The 13,601-nt window shown below is 54.8% G+C and overlaps 1 protein-coding gene across 2 annotated transcripts in view; it reads left to right on the forward strand.

The window, feature by feature from the left end:
- LOC139240633 (actin nucleation-promoting factor WAS-like) overlaps nucleotides 1-13,601 on the forward strand; it is a 38,165-nt gene that overhangs the window by 5,907 nt on the left and 18,657 nt on the right. For both annotated transcript variants that reach the window (XM_070869200.1, XM_070869201.1), the window contains exons 2-5: nucleotides 4,784-4,924; nucleotides 6,034-6,120; nucleotides 7,078-7,195; nucleotides 10,060-10,104. In XM_070869200.1, coding sequence (XP_070725301.1) covers nucleotides 4,784-4,924; nucleotides 6,034-6,120; nucleotides 7,078-7,195; nucleotides 10,060-10,104 — 391 coding nt within the window. The remainder of the gene's footprint in view (nucleotides 1-4,783; nucleotides 4,925-6,033; nucleotides 6,121-7,077; nucleotides 7,196-10,059; nucleotides 10,105-13,601) is intronic.

Raw genomic sequence — 13,601 nt, forward strand, 5'->3', positions numbered from 1 at the left:
CCCTCGACACTGTCCCATCAAACACTCCCAGGGCAGGTACAGCACGGGGTTAGATACAGAGTAAAGCTCCCTCTACACTGCCCCATCAAACATTCCCAGGGCAGGTACAGCACGGGGTTAGATACAGAGTAAAGCTCCCTCTACACTGCCCCATCAAACACTCCCAGGGCAGGTACAGGGGGTTAGATACAGAGTAAAGCTCCCTCTACACTGTCCCCATCAAACACTCCCAGGGCAGGTACAGCACGGGGTTAGATACAGAGTAAAGCTCCCTCTACACTGCCCCATCAAACATTCCCAGGGCAGGTACAGCACGGGGTTAGATACAGAGTAAAGCTCCCTCTACACTGCCCCATCAAACATTCCCAGGGCAGGTACAGCATGGGGTTAGATACAGAGTAAAGCTCCCTCTACACTGTCCCATCAAACACTACCAGGGCAGGTACAGGGGGTTAGATACAGAGTAAAGGTCCCTCTACACTGTCCCATCAAACACTCCCAGGGCAGGTACAGGGGGTTAGATACAGAGTAAAGGTCCCTCTACACTGTCCCCCGAAATATAAAAACAGATAGGTATATAAAAAGGAAAAGAGTGGCTAAAGTAAATGTTGGTCCCTTCGAGGACGAGACCGGGGAATTAGTAATGGGGAACATGGAGATGGCAGAAACGCTGAACAAATATTTTGTATCAGTATTTGCGGTAGAGGACACTAACAATATCCCAACAGTGGATAGTCAAGGGGCTATAGGGGGAGGAACTTAACACAATCACAATCACTAAGGAGGTGGTACTCAGTAAGATAATGGGACTAAAGGCAGATAAATCCCCTGGACCTGATGGCCTTGCATCCTAGGGTCTTAAGAGAAGTAGCGGCAGGGATAGTGGATACATTGGTTGTAATTTACCAAAATTCCCTGGATTCTGGGGAGGTCCCAGCAGATTGGAAAACTGCAAATGTAATGCCCCTGTTTAAAAAAGGAGGCAGACAGAAAGCAGGAAACTATAGACCAGTTAGCCTAACACCTGTGGTTGGGAAAATGTTGGAGCCCATTATTAAAGAAGCAGTAGCAGGACATTTGGAAAAACAAAATTCGGTCAGGCAGAGTCAGCATGGATTTATGAAGGGGAAGTCATGTTTGACAAATTTGCTGGAGTTCTTTGAGGATGTAACGAACAGGGTGGATAAAGGGGAACCAGTGGATGTGATATATTTGGACTTCCAGAAGGCATTTGGCAAGGTGCCACATAAAGGTTACTGCACAAGATAAAAGTTCACGGGATTAAGGGTAATATATTAGCATGGGTAGGGGATTGGCTAACTAACAGAGAACAGAGAGTCGGGTTAAATGGTTCATTCTCGGGTTGGCAATCAGTAACTAGTGGGGTGCCGCAGGGATCAGTGCTGGGACCCCAACTATTTACAATCTATATTAGCGACTTGGAAGAAGGGACTGAGTGTAACGTGGCCAAGTTTGCTGACAATACAAAGATGGGAGGAAAAGCAATGTGTGAGGAGGACACACAGAATCTGCAAAAGGACACAGACAGGCTAAGTGAGTGGGCAAACATTTGGCAGATGGAGTATAATGTTGGAAAGTGTGAGGTCATGCACTTTGGCAGAAAAAAATCAAAGAGCAAGTTATTATTTAAATGGAGAAAGATTGCAAAGTGCCGCAGTACAGCGGGACCTGGGGGTTACTTGTGCATGAAACACAAAAGGATAGTATGCAGGTACAGCAAGTGATCAGGAAGGCCGATGGTATCTAGGCCTTTATTGCAAAGGGGATGGAGTATAAAAGCAGGGAAGTCTTGCTCCAGTTATACAGGGTATTGGTGAGGCCACACCTGGAATACTGCGTGCAGTTTTGGTTTCCATATTTACGAAAGGATATACTTGCTTTGGAGGCAGTTCAGAGAAGGTTCACTCGGTTGATTCTGGAGATGAGGGGGTTGACTTATGAGGAAAGGTTGAGGAGGTTGGGCCTCGACTCATTGGAATTCAGAAGAATGAGAGGTGATCTTATCGAAACGTATAAGATTATGAGGGGGGCTCGACAAGGTGGATGCAGAGAGGATGTTCCCACTGATGGGGGAGACTAGAATTAGGGGGCATGGTCTTAGAATAAGGGGCCGCCCATTTAAAACTGAGATGAGGAGGAATTTCTTCTCTCAGAGGGTTGTAAATCTGTGGAATTCGCTGCCCCAGAGAGCTGTGGAAGCCGGGACATTGAATATATTTAAGACAGAGATAGACAGTTTATTATCCGATAAGGGAATAAGGGGGTGGGCAGGGAAGTGGAGCTGAGTCCATGATCAGATCAGCCATGGTCGTATTAAATGGCGGAGCAGGCTCGAAGGGCCATATGGCCGACTCCTGCTCCTATTTCTTATGTTCTTATGTGTGTGGAATCCATACCTGAGTGAGGGTCATACACTCCCAGGGCAGGTACAGGGGGTTAGATACAGAGTAAAGCTCCCTCTACACTGTCCCATCAAACACTCCCAGGGCAGGTACAGCACGATGTTAGATACAGAGTAAAGTTCCCTCTACACTGTCCCATCAAACACGCCCAGGGCATGTACAGGGGGTTAGATACAGAGTAAAGCTCCCTCTACACTGTCCCATCAAACACTCCCAGGGCAGGTACAGGGGATTAGATACAGAGTAAAGCTCCCTCTACACTGTCCCATCAAACACTCCCAGGGCAGGTACAGGGGGTTAGATACAGAATAAAGCTCCCTCTACACTGTCCCATCAAACACTCCCAGGCCAGGTACAGCACGGGGTTAGATACAGAGTAAAGCTCCCTCTACACTGTCCCATCAAACACTCCCAGGGCAGGTACAGCACGGGGTTAGATACAGAGTAAAGCTCCCTCTACACTGTCCCATCAAACACTCCCAGGGCAGGTACAGCACGGGGTTAGATACAGAGTAAAGCTCCCTCTACACTGTCCCATCAAACACTCCCAGGGCAGGTACAGGGGGTTAGATACAGAGTAAAGCTCCCTCTACACTGTCCCATCAAACACTCCCAGGGCAGGGACAGCACGGGGTTAGATACAGAGTAAAGCTCCCTCTACACTGTCCCATCAAACACTCCCAGGGCAGGTACAGGGGGTTAGATACAGAGTAAAGCTCCCTCTACACTGTCCCATCAAACACTCCCAGGGCAGGGCTGGTGAGTTACTGAGGAGGAAATGCTCTGTGTGTCTTGCAGCCATTTCTCAGTCTGCTGCTGATGTTGTCGCTCCTATTTTGAGCTGTTTCCTGTTTTGAGAGAGCTGTGAATCAGACCAGACGTGATAGAACCACTTCCTGTCTCAATAGCTGTGTCTGCAGAGCGTGCCAACAAGGTTGCAAATAAAGCCCTTCCCCTCGGTTTTCCCTCAGTTGCCTGGAACCCGGGCCGTGCTCCGTCCTGTTCATAGGGCCGATCACCTGGCTATTCAACTGCAGCGAGCATCACACTGTATCTGATCCTGTTCCACACAGCCACCGGCAGGTGTGAGGATTGTTGCAGAAGTGAGGGGGCGGAGTGCCTCACACCTCTGAGCCAGAAGGTTGTAGGTTTGAGTCCCACTACCCCGGTGCCAGTACTGAGGGAGCGCCACTCTGTCGGAGGGGCGGTACTGAGGATGTGCCGCACTGTCGGAGGGGCGGTACTGAGGGAGTGCCCCACTGTCGGAGGGGCGGTGCTGAGGGAGTGCCGCACTGTCGGAGGGGCGGTACTGAGGGAGCCCCGCACTGTCGGAGGGGCGGTACTGAGGGAGCCCCGCACTGTCGGAGGGGCGGTGCTGAGGGAGTGCCGCACTGTCGGAGGGGCGGTACTGAGGGAGCCCCGCACTGTCGGAGGGGCGGTACTGAGGGAGTGCCCCACTGTCGGAGTTGCGGTACTGAGGGAGTGCCGCACTGTTGGAGGTGCTGTCTTAACGATGAGTCATTAAACCAAGCTGCTGTACATGTGCAGCACACACAGCGGGTCAAAGGGAACGATTCACTCCTGTCTGATACTGTAATTATTATTTAAATGGAGAAAGATTGCAAAGTGCCGCAGTACAGCGGGACCTGGGGGTTACTTGTGCATGAAACACAAAAGGTTAGTATGCAGGTACAGCAAGTGATCAGGAAGGCCAATGGTATCTTGGCCTTTATTGCAAAGGGGATGGAGTATAAAAGCAGGGAAGTCTTGCTCCAGTTATACAGGGTATTGGTGAGGCCACACCTGGAGTACTGCGTGCAGTTCTGGTCTCCGTATTTAAGGAGGGATATACTTGCTTTGGAGGCAGTTCAGAGAAGGTTCACTCGGTTGATTCCGGGGATGAGGGGGTTGACTTATGAGGAAAGGTTGAGCAGGTTGGGCCTCTACTTATCGGAGTTTCGAAGAATGAGAGGTGATCTTATCGAAACGTATCAGATTCTGAGGGGGGCTGGACAGGGTAGATGCAGAGAGGATGTTTCCCCCTCGTGGGGGAATCTAGAACTAGGGGGCACAGAGTCTCAGAATAAGGGGTCGCCCATTTAAGATGAAGGAGGAATTTCTTCTGGTGAATCTGTGGAATTCTCTGCCCCAGAGAGCTGTGGGGGGCTGGGTCATTGAATATATTTAGGGCGGAGATAGACAGATTGTTGAGCGATAAGGGAGTGAAGGGGCGGGCGGGGAAGTGGAGCTGAGCCCAAGATCAGATCAGCCGCGATCGTATTAAATGGCGGAGCGGGCTCGAGGGGCCGAATGGCCGACTCCTGCTCCTGTTTCTGATGATTTATACGTTCTCTCTGCAGACTTTGGCCTCGACTGTGGTGCAGGTCTATCTGGCCGTCCCCACCAGCCCCAACTACTGGACCAAATGCTATTGTGGTGTCGCCTGCTTCGTGAAGGACAACCCCAAGAGGTCCTACTTCATCCGGGTGTACAGCCTCAAGGTGGGTCAGACAATCCTTCCCTCCGCCCCTCGAAAATTGCAAACATGTGCGGACTCCCGGGAGCGCTCCACGGACAGTCACGCTACATAAGAACATAAGAAATAAGAGCAGGAGAGAAAAGAGCCGTTTCCTGATCGATACAATCCCCCCCCCCCCAGTTCTGTGCACGGTGCTCCAAGTGTGGTCTAACCCAGGTATATGGAGACCAGAACTGTGCACAGTGCTCCAAGTGTGGTCTAACCCAGGTATATGGAGACCAGAACTGTGCACAGTGCTCCAAGTGTGGTCTAACCCAGGTATATGGAGACCAGAACTGTGCACAGTGCTCCAAGTGTGGTCTAACCCAGGTATATGGAGACCAGAACTGTGCACAGTGCTCCAAGTATGGTCTAACCCAGGTATATGGTGACCAGAACTGTGCATAGTGCTCCCAGTGTGGACTAACCCAGGTATATGGTGACCAGAACTGTGCACGGTGCTCCAAGTGTGGTCTAACCCAGGTATATGGTGACCAGAACTGTGCACAGTGCTCCCAGTGTGGACTAACCCAGGTATATGGTGACCAGAACTGTGCACGGTGCTCCAAGTGAGGTCTAACCCAGGTATATGGAGACCAGAACTGTGCACAGTGCTCCAAGTGAGGTCTAACCCAGGTATATGGTGACCAGAACTGTGCACGGTGCTCCAAGTGAGGTCTAACCCAGGTATATGGAGACCAGAACTGTGCACGGTGCTCCCAGTGTGGTCTAACCCGGGTATATGGTGACCAGAACTGTCGGAGGGGCCATCTTTCGGATGAGACATTAAACCGAGGCCCCCGTCTGCCCTCTCGGGTGGATGTAAAAGATCCCGGGGCCACTATTGGAAGAAGAGCAGGGGGCCAATATTTATCCCTCGACCAACATCACTGGCCATTGTCACATTGCTGTTTGTGGGAGCTTGCTGTGCGCAAATTGGCGTTTGCTGCATTACAACAGTAAGCGCACTTCAGAAAAGGTATTTCATTGGCTGTGAGGCGCTTTGGGAGGTCCTGAGGGGATGAAAGGGACTGGAGAGATGCGAGTCTTGCTTACTGTGAAGAGGTTTAATCGTGTGCCCTTTGTTTTCAGGAGGGCAAGTTGGTCTGGGAGCAGGAACTTTACAACCAAATTAGTTACTCCACGCCACGCCCATATTTCCACACCTTCACGGCTGACGTAAGTCGCTGCTTTGATCAATCATCTGCTACATCTTAGGCATTCCCTCACGATCGAGGATGATTTGCGTCGACATTAACACGAGTCCTCAGGTGACCAGAACTGTGCACAGTGCTCCCAGTGTGGTCTAACCCGGGTATATGGAGACCAGAACTGAGCACAGTGCTCCCAGTGAGGTCTAACCTGGGTATATGGAGACCAGAACTGTGCACAGTGCTCCCAGTGAGGTCTAACCCGGGTATATGGAGACCAGAACTGTGCACGGTGCTCCAAGTGTGGTCTAACCCGGGTATATGGAGACCAGAACTGTGCACAGTGCTCCCAGTGAGGTCTAACCCAGGTATATGGAGACCAGAACTGTGCACGGTGTTCCAAGTGTGGTCTAACCCGGGTATATGGAGACCAGAACTGTGCACAGTGCTCCAAGTGTGGTCTAACCCGGGTATATGGAGACCAGAACTGTGCACAGTGCTCCAAGTGTGGTCTAATCCAGGTATATGGAGACCAGAACTGTGCACGGTGCTCCCAGTGTGGTCTAACCCGGGTATATGGAGACCAGAACTGTGCACGGTGCTCCCAGTGTGGTCTAACCCAGGTATTTGGAGACCAGAACTGTGCACGGTGCTCCCAGTGTGGTCTAACCCGGGTATATGGAGACCAGAACTGTGCACGGTGCTCCCAGTGTGGTCTAACCCAGGTATATGGAGACCGGAACTGTGCATTTTCCCTTCCAAAGCTGGATAAACACACGAGGGAGAAAGGAATGGAAGGAGATGGTGATGGGGTGAGATGAAGAGGATGGGAGGGGGCTTGTGTGGAACATAAACCCCGGCACGGAACGATTGGGCCCAGTGGCCTGTGTTTGTGGCGTACGCTTGCTGTGATTGTACGTGGCGATGTTTGACCCCTCCCTGTGTGTGGTTCTTAATCTGACTTCATTGTCCCTCCCGCCTGCAGGACTGTGAGGCCGGGCTGAACTTCGCTGACGAACATGAAGCGGATTTATTTTACGGCATTGTTGAAGAAAAGATCAGGCAGAGGCAAAGCAGACAGGGCGAGGGGCGATTGAAACCAGGTGAGGGGCATCGGAGACTGTGTGTGGGTGTTGGAGAGAGGGACGCGCAGGACTTGAATTTATATAGCGTCTTTCACGACCACCAATACGCTTTATAAGCAGTGGAGCACTTTTGGGAGTGCGCTCGCTGTTGTATTGTGGGAAACGCCAATTTGCGCACAGCAAGCTCCCACACACCACGATGTGATAATGACCCGGAGCGTCTGTTTTAGTGATGTTGGTCGCGGGATAAATATTGGCCCCAGGACACCGGGAAGAACGCCCCCTGCTCTTCTTCCAATAGTGGCCCCGGGATCTTTTACATCCACCCGAGAGGGCAGACGGGTCCTCGGTTTAACGTCTCATCCGAAATACAGCCCCTCCGACAGTGCGGGGCTCCCTCAGTACCGCCCCTCCGACAGCGCAGTGCATGCTCCCTCAGTACCGCCCCTCCGACAGTGCGGCACTCCCTCAGTACTGCCCCTCCGACAGTGCGGCACTCCCTCAGTACCGCCCCTCCGACAGTGCGGGGCTCCCTCAGTACTGCCCCTCCGACAGTGCGGGGCTCCCTCAGTACCGCCCCTCCGACAGTGCGGCGCTCCCTCAGTACCGCCCCTCCGACAGTGCGGCGCTCCCTCAGTACCGCCCCTCCGACAGTGCGGCGCTCCCTCAGTACCGCCCCTCCGACAGTGCGGCGCTCCCTCAGTACTGCGCTCCCTCAGTATCGCCCCTCCGACAGTGCGGCGCTCCCTCAGTACCGCCCCTCCGACAGTGCGGCGCTCCCTCAGTACCGCCCCTCCGACAGTGCGGGGCTCCCTCAGTACCGCCCCTCCGACAGTGCGGGGCTCCCTCAGTACCGCCCCTCCGACAGTGCGGCGCTCCCTCAGTACCGCCCCTCCGACAGTGCGGGGCTCCCTCAGTACCGCCCCTCCGACAGTGCGGGGCTCCCTCAGTACTGCCCCTCCGACAGTGCGGCGCTCCCTCAGTACTGTCCCTCCGACAGTACGGCGCTCCCTCAGTACTGTCCCTCCGACAGTACGGCGCTCCCTCAGTACCGTCCCTCCGACAGTACGGCACTCCCTCAGTACCGCCCCTCCGACAGTGCAGCGCTCCCTCAGTACTGTCCCTCCGACAGTACGGCGCTCCCTCAGTACCGCCCCTCCGACAGTACGGCACTCCCTCAGTACCGCCCCTCAGACAGTGCGGCGCTCCCTCAGTACCGCCCCTCCGACAGTGCGGCGCTCCCTCAGTACCGCCCCTCCGACAGTGTGGCACTCCCTCAGTACTGCCCCTCCGACAGTGTGGCACTCCCTCAGTACCGCCCCTCCGACAGTGCGGCGCTCCCTCAGTACCGCCCCTCCGACAGTGCGGCGCTCCCTCAGTACTGCCCCTCCGACAGTGCGGCGCTCCCTCAGTACTGCCCCTCCGACAGTGCGGCGCTCCCTCAGTACCGCCCCTCCGACAGTGTGGCACTCCCTCAGTACCGCCCCTCCGACAGTGTGGCACTCCCTCAGTACTGCCCCTCCGACAGTGTGGCACTCCCTCAGTACCGCCCCTCCGACAGTGTGGCACTCCCTCAGTACTGCACTGGGAGTGTCAGCCTAGATTTCTGCGCTGAAGTCTCTGGAGTGGGACTTGAACCCACAACCCTCTGACTCCGAGGCGAGTGTGCTGCCCACTGAACCACGACTGAAGCTGACACGATGAGAGGTTCTGTCTACACTCTCTCGAATGAGAGGTGATCTCATTGAAACGTCTCCGATTCTGAGGGGGATTGACCGGGTAGATGCAGGGAGGGTGTTTCCCCCCCCCCCCGGGGCTGGGGAGTCTAGAACCAGGGGTCACACAGTCTCAGGATAAGGGGTCGGCCATTTAGGACTGAGATGAGGAGGAATTTCTTCACTCGGAGGGGGGTGAATCTTTGGAATTCTCGGCCCGAGGGCAGTGGAGGCTCAGTCGTTGAGTATATTCAAGGCCGAGATCGGTAGATTTTTTGACTCGAGGGGAATCGAGGGATCGGGCGGGGAAGTGGAGTTGAGGTCGATGATCTGCCGTGAGCTTATTGAAAGGCGGAGTAGGCTCGAGGGGCCGAATAGCCTCCTCCTGTCCCTAATGTAACAAGCTCGAGGGGCCGAATGGCCTCCTCCTGTCCCTAATGTAACAGGCTCGAGGTGCTGAACGGCCTCCTCCTGTCCCTAATGTAACAGGCTCGAGGGGCTGAACGGCCTCCTCCTGTCCCTAATGTAACAGGCTCGAGGGGCTGAACGGCCTCCTCCTGTCCCTAATGTAACAAGCTCGAGGGGCTGAACGGCCTCCTCCTGTCCCTAATGTAACAGGCTCGAGGGGCCGAATAGCCTCCTCCTGTCCCTAATGTAACAGACTCGAGGGGCTGAACGGCCTCCTCCTGTTCCTAATGTAACAGGCTCGAGGGGCTGAACGGCCTCCTCCTGTCCCTAATGTAACAGGCTCGAGGGGCTGAACGGCCTCCTCCTGTTCCTAATGTAACAGGCTCGAGGGGCTGAACGGCCTCCTCCTGTCCCTAATGTAACAGGCTCGAGGGGCCGAATGGCCTCCTCCTGTCCCTAATGTAACAGGCTCGAGGGGCCGAACGGCCTCCTCCTGTCCCTAATGTAACAGGCTCGAGGGGCCGAACGGCCTCCTCCTGTCCCTAATGTAACAGGCTCGAGGGGCCGAATGGCCTCCTCCTGCTCCTAATTCTTAGAAGTTGAGGATGGGGGGAGGTGGGGTATCGAGCCAGACAGGAGGAGATGGCGAACACAGAGACCCCCAGCCTGACGAATCAGGCGGAAGCCGCAGCTATTGCCTACGACGAACGTTGACACGATGACCCTCTTTCACCCCTGCCTGTTTTTTTTTTCCCCCAGAGAGACGCCAGGCCGGTCCACCTCCCCCGCCCCAGGTCTCCGAGGGTAAGTCCCGCCGTTTTATTCCGAATGTCGTGCCCGCTAGCCCTTTCTCTGACCGTGTGGGAACCCCCTCCCCTCCCCCGAACCCCCACCGCCCTTCCCTCCCTCCTTGCACCTGCGCGCGGGCTCGCGGGTTTGTAAGAGCCGACGTCCGCCGCGCGGCCGATGCCATCGAGGCGCTGGAAACAGCGGCAGGCCCTGGCTCCGTTCGGTGTGTCGAGGAGGCTCGAGCACGTGGGGAGATCCCGTCCGGACCGACCCCCCCCCCCCCCCTGCGTCCGGACGGAATTCCTCATCGGCGCCAAGACCCGGAGCCTCCCTCGGGAGCCGGCGCCTCACAACTTGAGCCTCCTCCGGGGAAATCCCCTCCGTGCCTTTCGGTTCTGCGCGGAGGGAGGGGATTCCTGTACGGGGCTGCCCCTGCACACTCTCCACCTTGCCATCCTCGCCTGCCGTCCGGACACGCCCATGGCGTACCATCTTGCCGTCCGGAGGAGGCGGGGGTCCCCGATGGAGGGCACTCTACGCGGAAGTCATCGGGGACTTGGCCTGGAGGCTGGTGCACGGAGCCGCCCCGTGCAACAAATCTTTAAGCCGGTTCACGGGCTCCCAGGCCGCCTGCAATTCCTGCGGTCTGGAGGAGTCCGTGTTCCATGTTTTTATCGAATGCACGAGGTTGCAGCCCATTGTTCCACTATTTAAAGGGGCTGCTCCTCAATTTCTGGCTGCACTTCAGTCCCACGCCCCTGATCTGTGGGCACCCTGTGCGGAGGGGAGCGGGCAGGTCCGAGGGCCTCCTCGTGGGGCCTGCTCCTGGGCCTGGCCAAGGGGGGGCCATCAGCCGGTCCGGGCAGCGGGCAGTCGAGGGGGTCGTTCAGCCTCGACTGCCCGCCTCTCTTCCGCGGTTACATCCGAGCCAGGGTGTCCCTGGAGACGGAGCACGCGGTGTCCACCGGTACGCTCGCGGCCTTCCGCGAGAGGTGGGCGCCGGAGGGACTGGAGTGCGTCGTCACCCCCCCCCAGCAACAGAACCTTAATTTAATTTGGCACGGCCAATTTGTTAATTTTCGGGTTCTAAGTGCCCTTACCAAAAAAGGGGGAACTGGATTTAAAGTTATCTTAAAATAGTTGTCGAGCTGTTGAGGTGGGAGGGGCTTAGCCAGTCACATGATGTTCGCAAGACTCAATAAAACCCCGGCCAGTTGGGTTCGGGGGATGGGGCAGGTGGTTGTGAGCCTGGTGGATGAACTGGTCACTTTGCGGTGTGATTGTTAAACCTTTCGCTGATATAACGACTCGTTCTCAATAGCAAATGTGTTGCTTTGAATTCTTAAGCAAAGACCCCTTGAAGTGAATACATTGCACGAGGAGACTAGTGAGAGACATAAAAACAGACGGGAAAAGCTTCTATAGGTATGTATATAGGGAAAAGATTAGCGACAGTAAACGTGGGCCCCTTACAGGCTGAGACAGGGGAAATTATAATGTGGGGAATATGGAAATGGCAGAGAAATGAAACAAATACTTTGTGTCTGTCTTCACGGAAGAAGACACCAAAAAATCTCCAGGAAATTGTGGAGAACCAAGGTTCTAATGGGGAACTGAAAGAAATTAATATTAGTAAAAAAAAACAGTACTGGAGAAGTTAATCGGACTGAAAGCCTGACATCAGTAGTAGAGAAACTGCTAGAATCTATCATCATCATTATAGGCAGTCCCTCGGAATCGAGGAAGACTTGCTTCCACTCTTAACACGAGTCCTTAGGTGGCTGAACAGCCCAATACGGGAGCCACAGACCCTGTCACAGGTGGGACAGACAGTGGTTGAGGGAAGGGGAGGGTGGGACTGGTTTGCCGCACGCTCCTTCCGCTGCCTGCGCTTGGTTTCTGCACGCTCTCGGCGACAAGACTCGAGGTGCTCAGCGCCCTCCCGGATGCACTCCCTCCACTTAGGGCGGACTGGTCTTTGGGCCCGGGGACTCCCAGGTGTTGGTGGGGATGTTGCACTTTATCAGGGAGGCTTTGAGGGTGGTCCCTTGTAACGTTTCCTCTGCCCACCTTTGGCTCGTTTGCCCGTGAAGGAGTTCCGAGTAGAGCGCTCGCTTTGGGAGTCTCGTGTCTGGGGGACATGCGGACAATGTGGCCCTGCCCAGCGGAGCTGGTCGAGTGTGGTCAGTGCTTCGATGCTGGGGATGTTGGGCCTGGTCGAGGACGCTAACGTTGGTGCGTCTGTCCTCCCGGGGGATTTGCGGGATCTTGCGGAGACATTGTTGGTGGTATTTCTCCAGCGACTTGAGGTGTCTACTGTACATGGTCCATGTCTCTGAGCCATACAGGAGGGCGGGTCTCACTACAGCCCTGCAGACCATGAGCTGGGTGGTGGATTTGAGGGCCTGGTCTTCGAACACTCTTTTCCTCAGGCGGCCGAAGGCTGCACTGGCGCACTGGAGGCGGTGTTGGATCTGGTCGTCGATGTCTGCCCTTGTTGACAAGAGGCTTCCGAGGTTTGGGAAATGGTCCACGTTGGGTTTATGAACAAAGGTTTAACAATCACACTACACGTTACCAGTTCATCCACTAGGCTCACAACTGCATACCTCGTTCCCCGAACCCAACTGGTCGGGGGTTTATTGAGTCTTGTGAACATCACGTGACTGGCTAAGCCACTCCCACCTCAACCACTCCACAAACCTGGGTGCAGATATTACAGTTCTTCCCCATTTTTTTAGAAGCAAGGTATTTATACGTTAAAGATTATCTATCGTGATTACAATTTTGACTGCTGAGTATCTTGCTATGATACTCAGCACTGCACTGGGAGCGTCGGCCTAGGATTTCTGTGCTCGAGTCCCTGGAGTGGAACTCGAACCCAGAACCCTCTGACTCACGAGGCGAGGGTGCTGCCCACTGAGCCATTGGCTGACACTCCAGTGCGGACAAAGCACTATGCCTCGTCTTACATAAGAACATAAGAAATCAAAGCAGGAGTCGGCCATTCGGCCCCTCGAGCCTGCTCCGCCATTTAATACGACCGTGGCTGATCCGATCATGGACTCAGCTCCACTTCCCTGCCCGCCCCCTTATCGGTTACGAAACTGTCTATCTCTGTCTTAACTTTATTCAATGTCCCGGCTTCCACAGCTCTCTGGGGCAGCGAATTCCACAGATTTACAACCCTCCGAGAGAAGAAATTCCTCCTCATCTCAGTTTTAAATGGGCGGCCCCTTATTCTAAGACCATGCCCCCTAGTTCTAGTCTCCCCCATCAGTGGGAACATCCTCTCTGCATCCACCTTGTCGAGCCCCCCTCATAATCTGATACGTTTCCATAAGATCACCTCTCATTCTTCTGAACTCCAATGAGTAGAGGCCCAACCTCCTCAAGCTTTTCCCTCATAAGTCAACCCCCTCATCCCCCGGAATCAACCGAGTGAACCGCCTCTTGTACTCAATTGCCCTACGGATGCACCCCAGCGCCCTGCTTGCTCCGGCAATCGCCAC

Source organism: Pristiophorus japonicus, chromosome 32 (assembly GCF_044704955.1).
Source record: "Pristiophorus japonicus isolate sPriJap1 chromosome 32, sPriJap1.hap1, whole genome shotgun sequence".
NCBI classification, from domain to species: Eukaryota; Metazoa; Chordata; class Chondrichthyes; family Pristiophoridae; genus Pristiophorus; species Pristiophorus japonicus.